The 17,657-nt window shown below is 47.5% G+C and overlaps 1 protein-coding gene across 2 annotated transcripts in view; it reads right to left on the bottom strand.

Moving 5' to 3' along the window:
- The window catches only part of LDAH (lipid droplet associated hydrolase), a 318,623-nt gene that overhangs the window by 235,928 nt on the left and 65,038 nt on the right, over positions 1–17,657 (bottom strand). For both annotated transcript variants that reach the window (XM_040348529.1, XM_040348530.1), the window contains exon 3: positions 3,586–3,720. In XM_040348529.1, coding sequence (XP_040204463.1) covers positions 3,586–3,720 — 135 coding nt within the window. The remainder of the gene's footprint in view (positions 1–3,585; positions 3,721–17,657) is intronic.

Here is a 17,657-nt window from a genome sequence, read left to right as displayed (position 1 = left end):
AGACCGGAACCGATTTACAGCGTGTTTTTATATTGTGGGAGGAAACCCACGCAGGCACAGGGAGAACATGCAAACTCCATGCAGATGCTGTTACGGGCGGGATTCGAACCAACGACTCTTTTGCTGCTAGGTCAAAGTGCTATACACTACACCACTGTGGTGAACGAACATGATTGCAGCTGAAAGCATGAGAACTTTTATTTTTTTTGTCAATACCATGCTTTCCAGCCTTATTGACCCCGCCTCTCTCCATAAAGAGGACCTGTCACACACTAGTCCTATTACAAGGGATGTTTACATTCCTTGTAATAGGAAGAAAACTGATCATTTTTTTTTTTTTTTTATTTCAGTGTAAAACATTATAAAACTAAATAAAAATAAATAAGAAAACCCCCAAAAAATTTTTTAAAGCGCCCCGTCCCGACGAGCTCGCGCACAGAAGCAAACGCATACGCGAGTAGCGCCCGCATATGAAAACGGTATTCAAACCACACAAGTGAGGTATCGCCGCGATCGTTAGAGTGAGAGCAATAATTCTAGCCCTAGACCTACTCTGCAACTCAAAAAATGCAACCTGTAGAATTTTTTAAACGTCGCCTATCGAGATTTTTAAAGGGTAAAAGTTTGATGCCATGCCACGAGCGGGCGCAATTTTTAAGCGTGACATGTTGGGTATCATTTTACTCGGCGTAACATTATCTTTCACAATATATAAAAAAATTGGGCAAAATGTATTGTTGTCTTATTTTTTAATTCAAAAAAGTGATTTTTATCCAAAAAAAAGTGCGCTTGTAAGACCGCTGCGCAAATACGGTGTGACAAAAAGTATTGCAATGACTGCCATTTTATTCCCTAGGATGTCTGCTAAAAAAAAATATATAATGTTTGGGGGTTCTGATTAATTTTCTAGCCAAAAAAATGTGATTTTCACATGAAGGAGAGAAGTGCCAGAATTAACCCGGTGGGCAAGTGGTTAAAGTACTCATGGCTATAAAGAATAGAGTCATTGCTCATTAAAAAAAAAAAAAAAAAAAGGGGGTCCCTCCAAATTAAATTACCAGGCCCTTCAGGTCTGGAATGGATATTAAGGGGAACCCCGCCGTAAAAACCCCCCCAAAAAATGGCGTGGGGTCCCCCCAAATATCCATACCAGACCCTTCAGGTCTGGTGTGGATTTTAAGGGGAACTCCACCCCAAATTGAAAAAAAAAATGGCGTGGAGTCCCCCTAAAAATCCACACCAGACCCTTATCCGAGCACGTTGACCTGGCCGGCCGCAGAAAAGAGCGGGGGACAGAGTGCGGCCCCCCCCTCTCCTGAACCGCACCAGGCCACATGCCCTCAACATGGGGAGGATGTCCCCATGTTGATGGGGACAAGGGTCTCATCCCCACAACCCTTGCCCGGTGGTTGTGGGGGTATGCGGGCGGGGGGCTTATCAGAATCTGGAAGACCCCTTTAACAAAGGGGACCCCCAGATCCTGCCCCCCCCCCTATGTGAAATGGTAATGGGGTACATTGTACCTCTACCATTTCACCCCCAAAAAAATGTCAAAGTGTTAAAAATGACAGTAGCCGGTTTTTGACAAATCTTTTAATAAAATCTTCTTTTCTTCTTTCCTTCGGGTTTCTTCCGCTGCTTCTTTCTTCTCGTTCACATCTTGCCCGACGTGTTCTTCTATCTTCTCCGTCCGTCCTTCAGCCTTCTGGTCCCGCATCTTGCCCGTTGTCTTGTCCTGTCTCCTCCTCGTCCGCATCTTGGGTCTTCTGCGGTGTTCTTCTCGTCCCGGACCCAGCGTTTGAATTTGATTTGGCCGCCGTTTTCCCGCTCCTGGGACCCGCCCCCCTCTGACGCCACAAGTAAACTCCTTAGAAGGTCATGTGCGTCAGAGGGGGGCGGGGTCACATGAGTGTGACACGGCGGGAACTTCTTCTCCGGGCGGCGCGATTGAAATTGAATTCCCCCGCTGTGTGACGCTCTGCGACCCCGCCCCCCTCTGACGCACATGACCTTCTAAGGAGTTTACTTGTGGCGTCAGAGGGGGGCGGGGTCACATGAGTGTGACACGGCGGGAACTTCTTCTCCGGGCGGCGCGATTGAAATTGAATTCCCCCGCTGTGTGACGCTCTGCGACCCCGCCCCCCTCTGACGCACATGACCTTCTAAGGAGTTTACTTGTGGCGTCAGAGGGGGGTGGGTCCCAGGAGCGGGAAAACGGCGGCCAAATCAAATTCAAACGCTGGGTCCGGGACGAGAAGAACACCGCAGAAGACCCAAGATGCGGACGAGGAGGAGACAGGACAAGACAACGGGCAAGATGCGGGACCAGAAGGCTGAAGGACGGACGGAGAAGATAGAAGAACACGTCGGGCAAGATGTGAACGAGAAGAAAGAAGCAGCGGAAGAAACCCGAAGGAAAGAAGAAAAGAAGATTTTATTAAAAGATTTGTCAAAAACCGGCTACTGTCATTTTTAACACTTTGACATTTTTTTTGGGGTGAAATGGTAGAGGTACAATGTACCCCATTACCATTTCACATAGGGGGGGGGGCCAGGATCTGGGGGTCCCCTTTGTTAAAGGGGTCTTCCAGATTCTGATAAGCCCCCCGCCCGCATACCCCCACAACCACCGGGCAAGGGTTGTGGGGATGAGACCCTTGTCCCCATCAACATGGGGACATCCTCCCCATGTTGAGGGCATGTGGCCTGGTGCGGTTCAGGAGAGAGGGGGGGCCGCACTCTGTCCCCCCCTCTTTTCTGCGGCCGGCCAGGTCAACGTGCTCGGATAAGGGTCTGGTGTGGATTTTTAGGGGGACTCCACGCCATTTTTTTTTTCAATTTGGGGTGGAGTTCCCCTTAAAATCCACACCAGACCTGAAGGGTCTGGAATGGATATTTGCCGGGAACCGCACGTCTTTTTTTTTTTTGGTTTTTACGGCGGGGTTCCCCTTAATATCCATTCCAGACCTGAAGGGCCTGGTAATTTAATTTGGGGGAACCCCTACACATTTTCTTGTTTGTTTTATGAATGAATCCCTTTAGAATTGTCAGAGCCGACAATTCATTATAGCCGCGTGTGAATTTTTAAATGACTTTTTTCCTTCTGAATGTCACTTTGTGCAGGGGGAGTTCTAAGTGCGGGAAAAATGCGCTATTTCACATGCTGACATTACACCCCCCCTAGGTACGAAATTTAAAGGAATATTTCACTTTTATTGTTTCACTTTAAGAATTATTAATTTCACTGCTCCCGAAAAAACGGCCGTTTTAAAAAATAAAAAAAGCATTGATACATGTTCCCTGGGGCAGGACTGAGGTCCCCAAACACTTTTTAGGACAAAACTTGCAGATTAGCCTTTAAAATGAACACTTTTGATTTCTCCCATAGACTTCTATAGGGAGTTCGGCGCGGCTTTACATATTAGTTTCAATGCGCCGGCTGCTACGCTGGTTCATGCGCCCAATTAAGCCTCCACCCGGAGTACTAATTAAGGCATGAACCAGCGCAGCGCACAGAGCATAGTAAATCAGGCCCATTGTGTGCTTCACCCAATGCAAAACACAAACAGACAATAAATACCTTACCATCAGATATGTCCATTCCTGGAGGAGGTGAACAGTGACCAGCATGGCTAATGGCCCATACAGGGTATTTCTTGTTATAATCGCAATACAGGGACTCCATGAATGTTCTGTAAAATCCTACAATTCCGGGATTACCTAAAAGGGAGTAAAATAAATTTAGTTATCACTTCTCAGCTTGACTAGTAAAAATGTTATATGGAAAAGAGGGGTCATTGTTTCATCAAAAGGACATGTAGGAGTCTAAAGCACTGCAGAAAATACTGGTTACAGGAACATAAATGGTATCAACAATGACACAGAATCCAGTTATTGACATCTTATACAGTTAATTTAATTTCAAAATAGCTTTCAAACGTATTTACACGTGGAGCTGGTAATTTTGCCATGAGGGTCCTTGTTTTGTCCTTTCCTATTTTATGCATTGCTCCCGATTGTGCTACTGCCCCATCACATGCTCCCCTAGTGAGACTACAAGCAGCCGTACAAAATAAATTATGCAGGAATGGTTCACCGCTGTCACTGTCAAGAAGCTGGTCCTGAGCAAAGATCTTCAGCCAGTGCTGGTGCAAGTGCATGTAGAAAGCAAGCGGATGAAAAGAGGATGGAAGAGATCAGCAGTACTGAGATACAATAAAAGCATGAAATAGTTGAAAAAACAACAACATGGCAATTGTTTGAAACACAGTGATTTAGGATATTAGGGTGTCTTTTTATAAATATTTTCACCCCTAAATTCCCACAACCTTCACCCAAGATTCACCCATTTTTTCCATTGTATTAAATTGGAAAATAAATGAATCAGGGTTGAAGAACTGTAAGGATCCCTAAATGTCATCTAGTTTGAGTTTAGAGTTGGAGTTTAGATTTACTTTAAAGTGTTACTAAACCCAGAAATATGAAAATAGTTCTCTCTTAAAGCGGGGGTTCACCCTATAAACAAAAAAAAAAAACATTTTTTTTTCCTTCTAGCATAAAATTAGGCATAGTAGCGCGAGCTACAGTATGCCTGTCTTGATTTTTTTTGCCCGGTACTCACAGTGCAATCGTACATTGAAGATACCGACTCCCCGCGGGGAATGGGCGTTCCTATCCAGACGGAGGATGATTGACGGCCGGCTCTGGCACGTCACGCTTCTCCGGAAATAGCCGAAATAGGCTTGGCTCTTCACGGCGCCTGCGCATAGTCCGTGCGCAGTCGCCGTATAGCTCCGTGAAGAGCTGAGACCTACTCCGGCTGTCTTCGGGGAGCGTGACGTGCCAGAGACGGCCGTCAATCATCCTTCGTCTGGATAGGAATGCCCATTCCCCGCGGGGAGTCGGAATCTTCAATGTACGATTGCACTGTGAGTACCGGGCTAAAAAAATCAAGACAGGCATACTGTAGCTCGCGCTACTATGCCTAATTTTATGCAAAAATGTTGCTATGGAGGGTGAACCACCGCTTTAAATTTCACGTGTTGGTAATTTTCTCTATTGTAACTTTTTATTTTTCATTGCAGGTAAATAATGGATTTCAAGCAGAAGCAACGTGTCATCACTGAGTTCTTGACAAAGGAGAGGTACAGGCTGTCCACTAAAGGCTACAGAATGTTTATAGACAAAAGTTACCAATAACAAAATCACACCTCCTTGAAGTCTCTAACACGTAGAGAGCGTCCTGCCGCACACATGTAGTTCCCAGGGGGGGCGAGCACGTCACTGACCACCGCAGTAAAGCCTCCCTTCATGGTGGTGAGTAACAATCAGACAAGCAGGAAGTGAACAGAACAGAGAAGAAATAGAGCAACTTCTGAGCAAAAACGAACAATGAGGAAGTGAAAAGAGGAATGTCTGCAGGTAAAGGATGCTTATTATGAAAAAAAATGTTTTCCTTTACAACCTCTTTCAATTTAAATGACCTGTGTACCGTAAGCGAATAAAAAAGGTATGCCTATTTTTGCACTACTTTAGGTATATCAATTTATTCAAGTGAAGGTAGATTTTTCCTTTAAGCCCAATGATGGCTGCTCTATGGGGCAAATCCACAAAGCAGATGCGCCGACTTAACTCGAGATTTCTAATTTTACTCCGCGCGTATCTTTGCGCCCGATCCTCAAAACGAAAAATCCGGTTTTTCCGTCCTACTTAAAATAATTACTCCGGCGCATCCTCTGACGCAAATTACGCTAGTCACGCCGCTTTATTTGATAGGCAAAGATGCAAATGAGGGAGATAGGGCGATCCTCAAAATTAAGTGTGTGCGCCGTAGATTACGCCCTGTGCGCCGTAGATAACGCCCTGTACGCACCTGTTAGTTTTCTGGAGCAAAATTAGACTTTATAAAAGCAGCCCTAATTTTACACCAGCCCTGTAAAGGTCTGCTGAAGCAACACCATTTAGGAAGAGCTGCCAACACTTCTTTGCTTGACTTCATTGTGACTGCCAAAATGCCTGGGCCATCAATGATTATAACGGCACTCGCAACTTTACAGGCGCAGAGAAGGAGGAGGGCACAGAGGAGGAGGAGGAGGGCACAGGAGAGGATATACCGCCCACGCCAAGATCTCTTTGGCATGACTGCGTCTGAGGTCATTGGCAACTTCAGATTTAACCAGGAAGCCACTTAACCAGGATCCTGCAGGATGATCTGAACACCCCAACCCAACGATCCCATGCCCTGCCAGCTCACATTAAAGTTATGGCCACCCTGCATTTTCTGGCCACTGGGTCTTTTCAGAGAACATGTGGAGGTCTGGCTGGGATGGTACAGTCCTCGATGAGCAGGTGTGTGCACCAGGTTGTCCCTGCAATACTGAGACGCATGGGCAGTCAATTTGAAAAGCCCACCCAGGAGGACCAGCGAATGAAGAGCATGGCTGACTTCTATCAGATTGCCCGATTCCCACGGACCATCGGGGCCATTGACTGTACCCATGTGGCACTACAGCCCCCCCATGATACAGAGCACCTGTTCAGGAATCGCAAAAACTGGCATTCCATCAATGTCCAGGTAATCGTGGATGCCCATGGCCTCATCTGGCATGTGTGTGCCAAATTTCCAGGTTCGTGCCATGACAGCTACATCTTTAGGCAGACCAACATATCACGTGAATTGGAGCAGAACGTGTATGGAGACAGCTGGCTGGTTGGTGAGTGACATGTGTGTCAGGTATGACTGTCCCCCCCCATGATGCAGACATCACATGGGGCACATGCATGACTAATATCCTCCTGTCTTTTCCCTTCCAGGTGACTCTGGATATGCCCTGGGACCTCACATGATGACCCCATTCAGGAACCCCCAAACCCCAGGAGAGCAACGCTACAACGAGGCTCATATTCGCACCCGGGCAGTAGTGGAGCGTACATTTGGCCTGCTGAAGTCCCGCTTCAGATGCCTGGACAAGACTGGGGGTACACTGCTGTATTCCCCAGACTTTGTGTGCCAAATAATAGGGGCTTGTTGCATTCTTCATAACTTTGCAATGAGAAGGGGACTGGAGATTAACTTACGTGCTGACCTGACCCCCCACCCAGGCAATCCCCCCCTAGCCCACTCTACCCGGTCTACTGAGGGCACAGTAGCCAGGAGACGCCTCGCAGAAGGCATCTTTTCTCAGTAAATGGCCAGAAATCATGTCACAATGATATTATTTGTTTTCGCTGCAAACGCACATGAATTATGTGACAATGATATTATTTGTTTTCACTGCAAACGCACATGAATTATGTGACAATGAGAATGTTGCTTTGCACAGTAAACGCACATGTTTAATGACACATTGAGAATGTTTTTGTCTCTGGAAACGCACATGATTTATGTCACAATGAGAATGCATGAATGCACACCACTGTGGTCCCTAGCACAAACACATCACATGCACATCGAATTGGATTAGATCCAAGTACCCCCCCCCCCCTTTGGTACTTGGGAGCAGTAACGCCCCGCCACGGCTCCAATTATGTCACTGTGCATTCATACACCATTCAGGAACCTAGGATGACTTCTCCCTGGTCCTGGGGATCCCTTCTCCACCAAAACTGAGGGTGACACCCTTATTTTGTCAGGAATGCCACCCCCCCACATTCACACATCATTCACACACATAAACCAAATCATAAGTACAGTATAATAACCAAAATTTTAAAACCAAAAAAAAAAAAAAAAAAAAAGTACCCCTGGTATTTAAGTCCGGCGGCGAGTGCTCCGTCTAGGCTGCCCACGGGCAGGGGCACGGGCACGGCCACGGGCACCTGGAGGATCTTCACGGGGGGGGGGGAGCAGGGGAGGGAGTATCTTCATTGGGGGGGGAGCAGGGGAGGGAGTATCTTCATTGGGGGGGAGCAGGGGAGGGAGTATCTTCATTGGGGGGGGGAGCAGGGGAGGGAGGAGCCTCCCCTGGTGTCTGACCTCCGGCTGGCCTGCCCTCCAAGGCCACTGCTATCCTGGTCAGGCAGTCAGTGATGGCAGCCGTATTGGCCTGGCCAGCCCGTGTGTTCTCCTGCACAGCCCGGGTGTTGTCCTACACAGCCCGGGTGAGGGCAGTCACCTCCTGGCCCACGCCTGTTGTGGCGGTATGCAGGGACCACAAACAGGTGATGACACCCAATGAATTGGTGGCCACATCACTGAGTGACTCCCTCATTACATCCAGGCTGTGCTCCATCTTGGCCATAGTTTTTTTGATGTCACCCAGACTGCGGGTCTGCTTGGCATTGTCCCTCAGCAGACTGGCCGGCATATGCTCAGACCCCACCCTGGTGTCCTGGGTCGCCATCCTGCCTGCCCCTGAGGCTTGTGGCCAGGTAGGAGGGGATAGAGTGACCCTTGTGGGTTGCGGCATGTTGTGGGAGGAGTGGGAGGGGCTACCCCTGATGGTGGCCTGACTGGTGCCAGCCTCTGGGGGAGCCTCTGGGGTAGCCTCTGGGGTAGCCTCAAGGGGAGCCTCTGGGGTAGCCTCAAGGGGAGCCTCAAGGCTAGCCTCAAGGGTATCGTCAAATGTCATCAGATCTGTGGCAATAATGATTTCCCGGCCAATCTGGAGATCTTCTTCCTCCTCCCCCTCATCCTCCTCCCCCTCATCCTCCTCCCCCCTCATCCTCCTCCCCCTCAGCCTCCTCATGAGGGGAGGTTTGGCCACTCCCCTCCCCTGGGGACTCCTCAGCAGCCTCCTGTCTTTGGGGTGGTGCAGCAGCCTGGCCTGATGGCCCAGCAATCTCCTGGTCATCTGTGGAAGACACCAAACAATCACAGGTTTGAGGATCCACACACTTGGCACATGTTCCCTTCCCCCACCCACACATGCTAATCACCAAATAAAAAAACAAAAAACCTTACCTGGCCTCACAGGAACATCAGACTGATAACCAGGCAGGCCCACCACCTGCTCTGGCTCGAAACACCGGGCCACTGCCCATTCCTCCTCAGTCAGCCGGATGGGGCATGGTCCCCCTCCTCCAGTGCCCCTCCTATGCGCAGTGAGCTTGGCCACCTTATTGCGGACCACGCTCCTCAGATCATTGATCTTTTTCTTAATGCCAGCGGGGGTCCTCGTCTCCCCTCCCCCCGCCGCATTTATGTGATCTGTTATTTTGGCATAGATCCTCTTCCTTTGGGCCGGGGTGGTGTTCCGGCTATCAGGCCCATGTAAATATCTTCCATATTGGATGATATACCTGGCAAGGATTTGCTTTTCAACATGGGAAAAATTCAGCTTCCTGCGTTTGGGAGCCATCACAGACACCACCCAGCAACAAGAAGCCAAACAGGACAAACACACAAAAATACACACACAAGCAGACAGCTACTACAAAGTCAAATACAAACACACAAAAATACACACCAAACAAATACACAAAAATACACACAGACGCAGACAGCTACTACAAAGTCAAATACAAACACACAAAAACCAAACACAAAATCCAAGCAGAAAAAAACCAAACAAAAAAATTAGCAGAAACAATCAAACAAAAATTACACTTATCACAAACAAACAACAACTACTATCTACTACTCCTCCAACACTTCTCTATCAAACACAACTTACCAACAAACACTGACAAACTAAGAGCAGAAGCAAATTGCTCATGGAAGGGAACACAGGGAAATACTTTTGCAAATGAAGTGTGTTTGACTGGAGCTAGTTAAGCACAGGGCGATCCTCAAACTAAGTACACTTGGCCTTTTACCTATCTCACTGATTGCGCCAAGCAAAGTTCTGCACATGTGCAGTGAGCAGCAGATTCCTGCGCGCATGCGCAGTACGGCCGGACCTTCATTTGCATGGGGTCACGGCTCATTACAATGAAGCACGCCCACTTCCTTCCCACTTGCCATAACCCCGCCTTACGCCTCCGAATTTAGGTTACGGCAGGCGCAATTTTGTGCGCAAATGCGCTGTGGATACGGCAATTACGACACCAACTTAGGGCGCCGTAACTTAAATGACATAAGTTTGAAAAAACTTATTTTGCGCCGCTGGCTGTGGATTTGGCCCTATGTCCCTATGTCAGGAATGGAAGCAATAGAAAAACTTTGCAACAGGAAAACAAAACAAATACAATAAAACCTTGGATTGCGAACATGATTTGTTCCAGAAACATGCTTGTAATCCAAAGCACTGGTATTTCCAAGCGAATTTCCCCATAAGAAATAAAGTAAACTCAAATGATTTGTTCCACAACCATTTATTTATAGGTCCTTTAGATTATAGTCCATATAAAAAGATTATAGCAAGGTTGTGTAACCATAAAATGTCCATCCACAAATAGCAGCCTCCACAACGGGATTAGAAGCAAAATCCAGCAGAAGCTACAGAGTATAAAATAGAAGACAGGATCCTCTAATGCCCCGTACACATGATCGGAAATTCCGACAGCAAAAGTCCGATGTGAGCTTTTGAACGAAAATTCCGACTGTGTGTATGCTCCATCAAACTTTTGCTGTTGGAATTTCTGCCAACTAAAGATTGAGAGCTGGGTCTCAAATTTTCATACGGAAAGAATTCCTATCGGAAAATCTGATTGTCTCTAGCAATTCTGACGCACAAAATTCCTAACCCATGTTTGGAAACAATTCAACGCATGCTCTGAAGCATTGGGCCAGATCCACAAAAACCTGACGTAACTTAAAAAATCCAATTTAAGTTACACTGGCTTAAAGTTTCTACCTAAGTGCCTGATCCACAAAGCACTTATCTAGAAATTTCAGGCTGTGTAACTAAAATTCCGCCGGCGCAAGGCGTTCCTATTCAAATGGGGCGAGTCCCATTTAAATGAGGCGCGCTCCCGCGCCGGCCGTACTGCGCATGCGCGTCGGCCGTACTGCGCATGCGCGAAGTTACGTTACGCAGAGTTTTGAGGATCGCGACGGCTTAAAGTTGCGTCGGGGAAAAAAAAAATGACAGCGGCATGCATTCCTGAGGGAGAACTCCATGCCAATTTTCAAAGAAAAAACCGGCATGGGTTCCCCCCCCAGGAGCATACCAGGTCCTTAGGTCTGGCATGGGTTGTAAGGAGACCCCCCCACGCCGAAAAATTGACGTAGGGGGTCCCCCTACAATCCATACCAGACCCGTATCCAAAGCACGCTACCCGGCCGGCCAGGAAGGGAGTGGGGACGAGCGAGCGCCCCCCCCCCTCCTGAGCCGTGCCAGGCCGCGTGCCCTCAACATGGGGGGGTTGGGTGCTCTGGGGCAGGGGGGCGCACTGCGGGCCCCCCCACCCCAGAGCACCCTGTCCCCATGTTGATGAGGACAGGACCTCTTCCCGACAACCCTTGCCATTGGTTGTCGGGGTCTGCGGGCGGAGGCTTATCGGAATCTGGGAGTCCCCTTTAATAAGGGGGCCCCCAGATACCGGCCCCCCACCCTAAGTGAATGGATATGGGGTACATCGTACCCCTATCCATTCACCTGGAGGCAAAAAGTAAAATGTAGTAAACACACAACACAAGGCTTTTTAAAATATTTTATTATTCTGCTCCGGACGCCCCCCCTGTCTTCGTTATTAGCTCAATTACCAGGGGGGGCTTCTTCTTCCACTCTCCGGGGGTCTTCTTCCACTCTCCGGGGGTCTTCTCCGCTCTCCGGGGGTCTTCTCCGCTCTCCGGGGGTCTTCTCCGGACTCCGGGGGGCTTCTTCCATCTTCTCCCCTCTTCCGCTCTTGACTCGGCGAACCCCGGTTCGTCTGCAGCTCTCCGGTGCCTTCTTCTTCAGCGCTGGCTGCCTGCTATGTTTGTGTGTTAGCTCGATTTCAAACAGGCAGCCGGCGCGGTCTTCTGTGACGTCAGGGTCTTCTGGTCTTCTGTTCTTCCGATGTTGTCTCGTCGCCTGTTGTCGCTGTAATGATGGAAGCGCGCCTTGCATCACATTTATATAGGCATCACCGTCCCATCATGCTCCGGTAGGTACCCACGTGGTGGGTGCCTACCCACGTGCACCCACCACGTGGGTACCTGCCGGAGCATGATGGGACGGTGATGCCTATATAAATGTGATGCAAGGCGCGCTTCCATCATTACAGCGACAACAGGCGACGAGGCAACATCGGAAGAACAGAAGACCAGAAGAGAAGATGACGCCACAGAAGACCGCGCCGGCTGCCTGTTTGAAATCGAGCTAACACACAAACATAGCAGGCAGCCAGCGCTGAAGAAGAAGGCACCGGAGAGCTGCAGAAGAACCGGGGTTCGCCGAGTCAAGAGCGGAAGAGGGGAGAAGATGGAAGAAGCCCCCCGGAGTCCGGAGAAGCCCCCCCCGGAGAGCGGAGAAGACCCCGGAGAGCGGAGAAGACCCCCGGAGAGCGGAAGAAGAAGCCCCCCCTGGAAATAGAGCTAATAACGAAGACAGGGGGGGCCTCCGGAGCAGAATAATAAAATATTTTAAAAAGCCTTGTGTTGTGTGTTTACTACATTTTACTTTTTGCCTCCAGGTGAATGGGTAAGGGTACTATGTACCCCATATCCATTCACTTAGGGTGGGGGGCCGGTATCTGGGGGCCCCCTTATTAAAGGGGACTCCCAGATTCCGATAAGCCTCCGCCCGCAGACCCCGACAACCAATGGCAAGGGTTGTCGGGAAGAGGTCCTGTCCTCATCAACATGGGGACAGGATGCTCTGGGGTGGGGGGGCCCGCAGTGCGCCCCCCCTGCCCCAGAGCACCCAACCCCCCCATGTTGAGGGCACGCGGCCTGGCACGGCTCAGGAGGGGGGGGGGGCGCTCGCTCGTCCCCACTCCCTTCCTGGCCGGCCGGGTAGCGTGCTTTGGATACGGGTCTGGTATGGATTGTAGGGGGACCCCCTACGTCAATTTTTCGGCGTAGGGGGGGTCCCCTTACAACCCATACCAGACCTAAGGGCCTGGTATGCTCCTGGGGGGGAACCCATGCCGGTTTTGTTTTTTACAAATTGACGTGGAGTTCTCCCTCGGGAAAGCATACCAAATGCCGTCGCTGCAATGGGCCTTTACAAGGTGTGACTAACTTTACACTTTGTAAAACGAGCCCTAATTTTACACTTGCAAAATAACACTTACGGCGCAAAAAAGAAGCTAGAAAGCTTTGTGGATCGCCTTAAGTGCTAATTTGCATACTAGCAACGGCATTTCGACTCGAAATGCCCCCAGCGGCGGATGCGGTACTGCATCCTAAAATTAGGCAGTGTAAATCAATTACACATGCCGGATCTTCTGTGTAACTTTGGAAAAAGCCTTTTGAGGATCGTTTCCAAAGTTACACACAGACTGAACAGCACTTAAGTCGGAGTATCTCTTTTGAGGATCTGGCCCATTGAACTTAATTTTCTCGGCTTGTCGTAGTGTTGTTGAAGGTCTAAAGTTCAGAGAACTTTTGTGTGACCGTGTGTATGCAAGCCAAGCTTGAGCGGAATTCCGATGGAAAAAACATCCAAGGTTTTTCCGATGGAAAATCCAATCGTGTGTACGCGGCATAAGTGTAGCAATATGTTGATAAATGTTGTACCTTCATTAAATGTAACCACATTGCTACATTTAGAGGCACCTCTCTTCTTGGCTTTTATACTAATTTCTGACATGATGCTACTTGTATATTAAGACATTGCTTGTATATCAAGTCAAAATGTATTAAAAAATGTTGTTTGTCTTGCAAAATGCTCTCAAACCAAGTTACTCACCAAGGTTTTACTGTAAATTAATAAAACAATTATAGAAAATAGGAAAGGGTTCAAATTTTATATAATGTTTTTATCTGTGTCTGTGCCTTCCCGGTGACAACTACACCCTGCATTTCTTCTACAGGCATCATAAGAACAGGAGAGAAAATCTCTGTAATAGGAATCACAGACAATAAACATGATTGACAGAAATGTAACAAGAATTTTTTTTTTTTACTGGAGTTAGGCTTTAATGATGCATATTTGAGCAAGTGGTCACAAAGCTATCGAAAACTGCACCTTGCCCAGAATCGAATATATAAATGAAAGCCATTTGCTTGCAATTCAGACAGTAGGAGATGCGAATTCCATTATTGTTTGGACTGTAAAATCCACGACTTAGCTCACCCGCAGGCTCACCCCACCTCCCTGCACCACCTTTAAATTTAGTGCACTTTGTGGATTTGTTTTGGCTACAAAGTATTTTTCTTGAAGTCCAAATGAGCACTTCCACGTCTTTTCAAATATTTTGTCGGAAATGTTCGGCATTAAATCCTCATCATGTGAATTTTGCAGAGCAACAGCTGCTGAATTGAAACAAATGTTCCACAGGCTGGAGCGCGCCTACGAAAGTGAGTGCAAAAAGAGTTGAAGCGATCTGCTCCTGAAAGCGAGAACCCTGTGCAATGCATTAAACTGTTTACTGTCAACATTTCGAGGTGACCTGCACACAAGCTCCTCTTCCCTTTAACAGTGCAATTACAATATCCACTTTCAACCAGACACAAAATTGTATTATCTTTAAAAGAGCCCTCTCTAATTTCTTGAAAGGATTAACGCGCCCTCGAGTGCTCTGACAATTTCTCCCAGCTTGGAAGACGTTCCCAAGCTCCAGCGATCATCTGGAGAGGACAGTGAAAGTAAAGTGTGTGTGCTGCCCACCTGTCAGCTCACAGGATGACCTTTGTACAGACCATCGCACCTGTGACTGATGTTCCTTACAGACAAATAATCTTTTATTTGATGTCATTGACTTTCCCCTCCTCCCCTATCTCTTTTCACTAAGCAAATAGCAAGTTTAATTTAAAGGTTTTGTTCAAAATGCCTCGATATGAACATCTGTTCCAGGATGGGTTTGTTGGGAAATAAGAGTTGGTAAATGGTGTAAAGTCTTGCTGTTAAGAAAACTTATTAAAACATTTTTTTATGAAGTTACAGAAAAGCTAACCATACAGAAGGCATAAAATTAGATCATTTTGCAAAGACTTCAAAAAAAGTGCCGCTGCTGAGGCTTTCTTCTGAAAATCTTATGCCCCGTTTTTTTTAACACGACCGGTTTTCTCGTTGGAAAAACTCAGGCCTCGTACACACGACCGAGGTACTCTGGTCGGAAAAGACACATCGTTTTCCTCGACGAGTTCCTTGTCAGGCTTGTGGAGAAACTTGACAAGCTTTCTTTGCGTACACACAGTCAAGACCAAATCTCGTCGTTCTCAAAGGTGGTGACGTACAACACATATGACGGCAGGGGAAGTTCGATTCCACTGGCATAACCCTTGGGGCTGCTTTTGCTAATCTCATGTTACTGCGTGTTAAGTAAAAGTTTAGTAAGAGACGATTTGCACTTTTCAGTCTGTTACAGAGTGACAAATGTGTTATCTCCATTACAAAAGCTACTTTTTCCGAAGGTGCGCTCCCGTCTCATACTTTATTCTGAGTATGCGCGGGTTTCTTAGCATACACGCGATCATGTTTCTCGTCGAAAACCAGCCCGATGAGGAACACGACGAGGGAATCGAGACTCCCGTCGAGGAAAAAAGACTTGTTCTCTTTTTTCCTCGTCGATTTCCTCGACAGTTCTCTCGATGAAAAACATACACGACCGTTTTCCTCAGCAAAAAAGTTCTGCCACCAAGTTTCTTGATGGATTCTGTCGAGAAAACCGGTTGTGTGTACGAGGCCTCAGATGAGAGCTTTTCTTCGGGAATCCCGACCGTGTGTATGCTCCATCTGACTTTTCCCCACAGGAAAAGTGCCAGAAAAAAAAAAAAAAAGAGAGCAGGATCTCTTTTTTCCAGTCAGGAAAAATCCTAGCAGGAAAACCCTTCGTCTGTATGCAATTTCAACGTGCTTGGCTCGTCGTAGTCTTTTACATCACCGCGTACTTGGCAGTCAAAATTTCACAGAACTTTTGTTTCACCGTGTGTATGCAAGGCAGGCTTGAGAGGAATTCCGTCAGGAATACTGTTTTATTTTTTCGACAGGAAAACCGCTCATGTGTACGGGCATTAGTCTTTTGGCCATTTTTAGCTTGTCACTTGATGTAGATCATGGGCAGATCATGGGCTCTGACTTCACTAAAGGACCATGACTTAAGTACTAGCATTTTCAGAAGGAGGTCAGCAATGGTACCCCCCAAATTCCTTCCATAGCAACTTCTATAAAGTATACAGTAAATAAAAGGTATTTTTTTCCTTATTTAAATAACGTATGGAATGGCCAAAGCAGAACTCCAGTCAAAATGAAGATCTAAATGAATAGTAAAAGATAGTATCTTTTAATCACAAAACCAGATTTTGCTGCAATATTCAACTACAATCAAGAGATTTTTCCTGCAGTAGGTTTGTTCTGGTGCCAAATGTCCTCAGTCTGAAGCCCAGCATCATGCAACTCACTTCCTCTAAGCCCAAGTCCTCCTGGACCTGTTTCAGCCTGTGACTGCACAGTGAAAAAAGAAGCAGCATAGTGACAAGCTAATCTTTCAGTCACCCTGATTTCTCCTCCTATCAGCATGCTTTCTGCCAGCACATAAACTGATTGGATCCTTGTGCTGCTTCTTCCACTCACATGACAGCTCCACTGTACAGGGACTGCAAGAGGCCAATACCAGGTACTGACAATACTTGTATTCAAACATACATTTAAAGCCCAACTCCAGGGATGATATATTTCTGTATTCTAGTGCTGTAAACTACTGAAGTCTGTGAGCCAATACTATATAATGCAATCCAAGTATCCTAACAGCTATTCTGTAAATGCATTGCACACCTAAAGTGTCATCCACCAGATGGCGCCAGGTCACAGAAGCAACCTTGGGCCTTCACAACGATGCAAAGCCGCAGCCTAAATTACCGGCCGTCGCAGGCCCGCCGCGATCGCGCGGCGGGGGCACACAGAGACACAGGATCCTGTGCCTTCGTGCGCCCCTGCCATGCGATCGCAGGGGGCCCATGGCGGCCGGTAATTGAGGCCGTGGCTTCGCGGCCTTGTAGGCCGCAAAGCCGCGGCCTTAATTACCGGCGGGTGCAGGAGCCAGGTCACAATTTCTTGTCGCTATTGCGACCTGGCGCCCCGGATATTGTCGACCCCTGTCTTATATAGTTGTATATGTTGATCATACCCCCCCCCCCCCTTAATCTCCTTAATCTCATTCCCTTATTCTCTCCTTAAAAGAATAAGCGAGAATCATCTCTGACCAAACTTCTACTAATGCGAGATTAGCAAAAGGAGCCCAAAAGGGTGGCACACTTGGTATAGAACTTTCCCTTTTAAGTGCCGTCGTACATGACCGCGTTCTTGGCGATTGGAATTTCCGACAAAATTTTTGCGACCGTGTGTATGCAAGACAAGTTTGAGCCAACATCCGTCAGAAAAAAAAACAACACAGTTTTGTTGTCGGAATGTCCGATCGTGTGTACGCGGCATTAGACTGGATGAGATGGATAAGGTGGGGTGGGCTCAATCTCCAACTCCTCCAATCAGATAACAGAGGCCGATCAGGTATCATACATGTAAACTTGCATTGTGCCAAGCTTACCTAAAGTATGCAAAATATATCATCCCCAAATTTCAGCTTTAAATTACCTTTCAGTGCTTGTTTTACTGCTTTAGATCTGCCTTTTATTACAATAACCATACTGTAAGCATATCTTAGTTTCTAGAGCAGGGGTCACCAAACTG

The sequence above is a fragment of the Rana temporaria genome, chromosome 4, assembly GCF_905171775.1.
Source record: "Rana temporaria chromosome 4, aRanTem1.1, whole genome shotgun sequence".
Taxonomy (NCBI): domain Eukaryota; kingdom Metazoa; phylum Chordata; class Amphibia; order Anura; family Ranidae; genus Rana; species Rana temporaria.
Note: the sequence above shows the minus strand (reverse complement) of the source record. Positions and strands in the feature narration are given on the sequence as shown.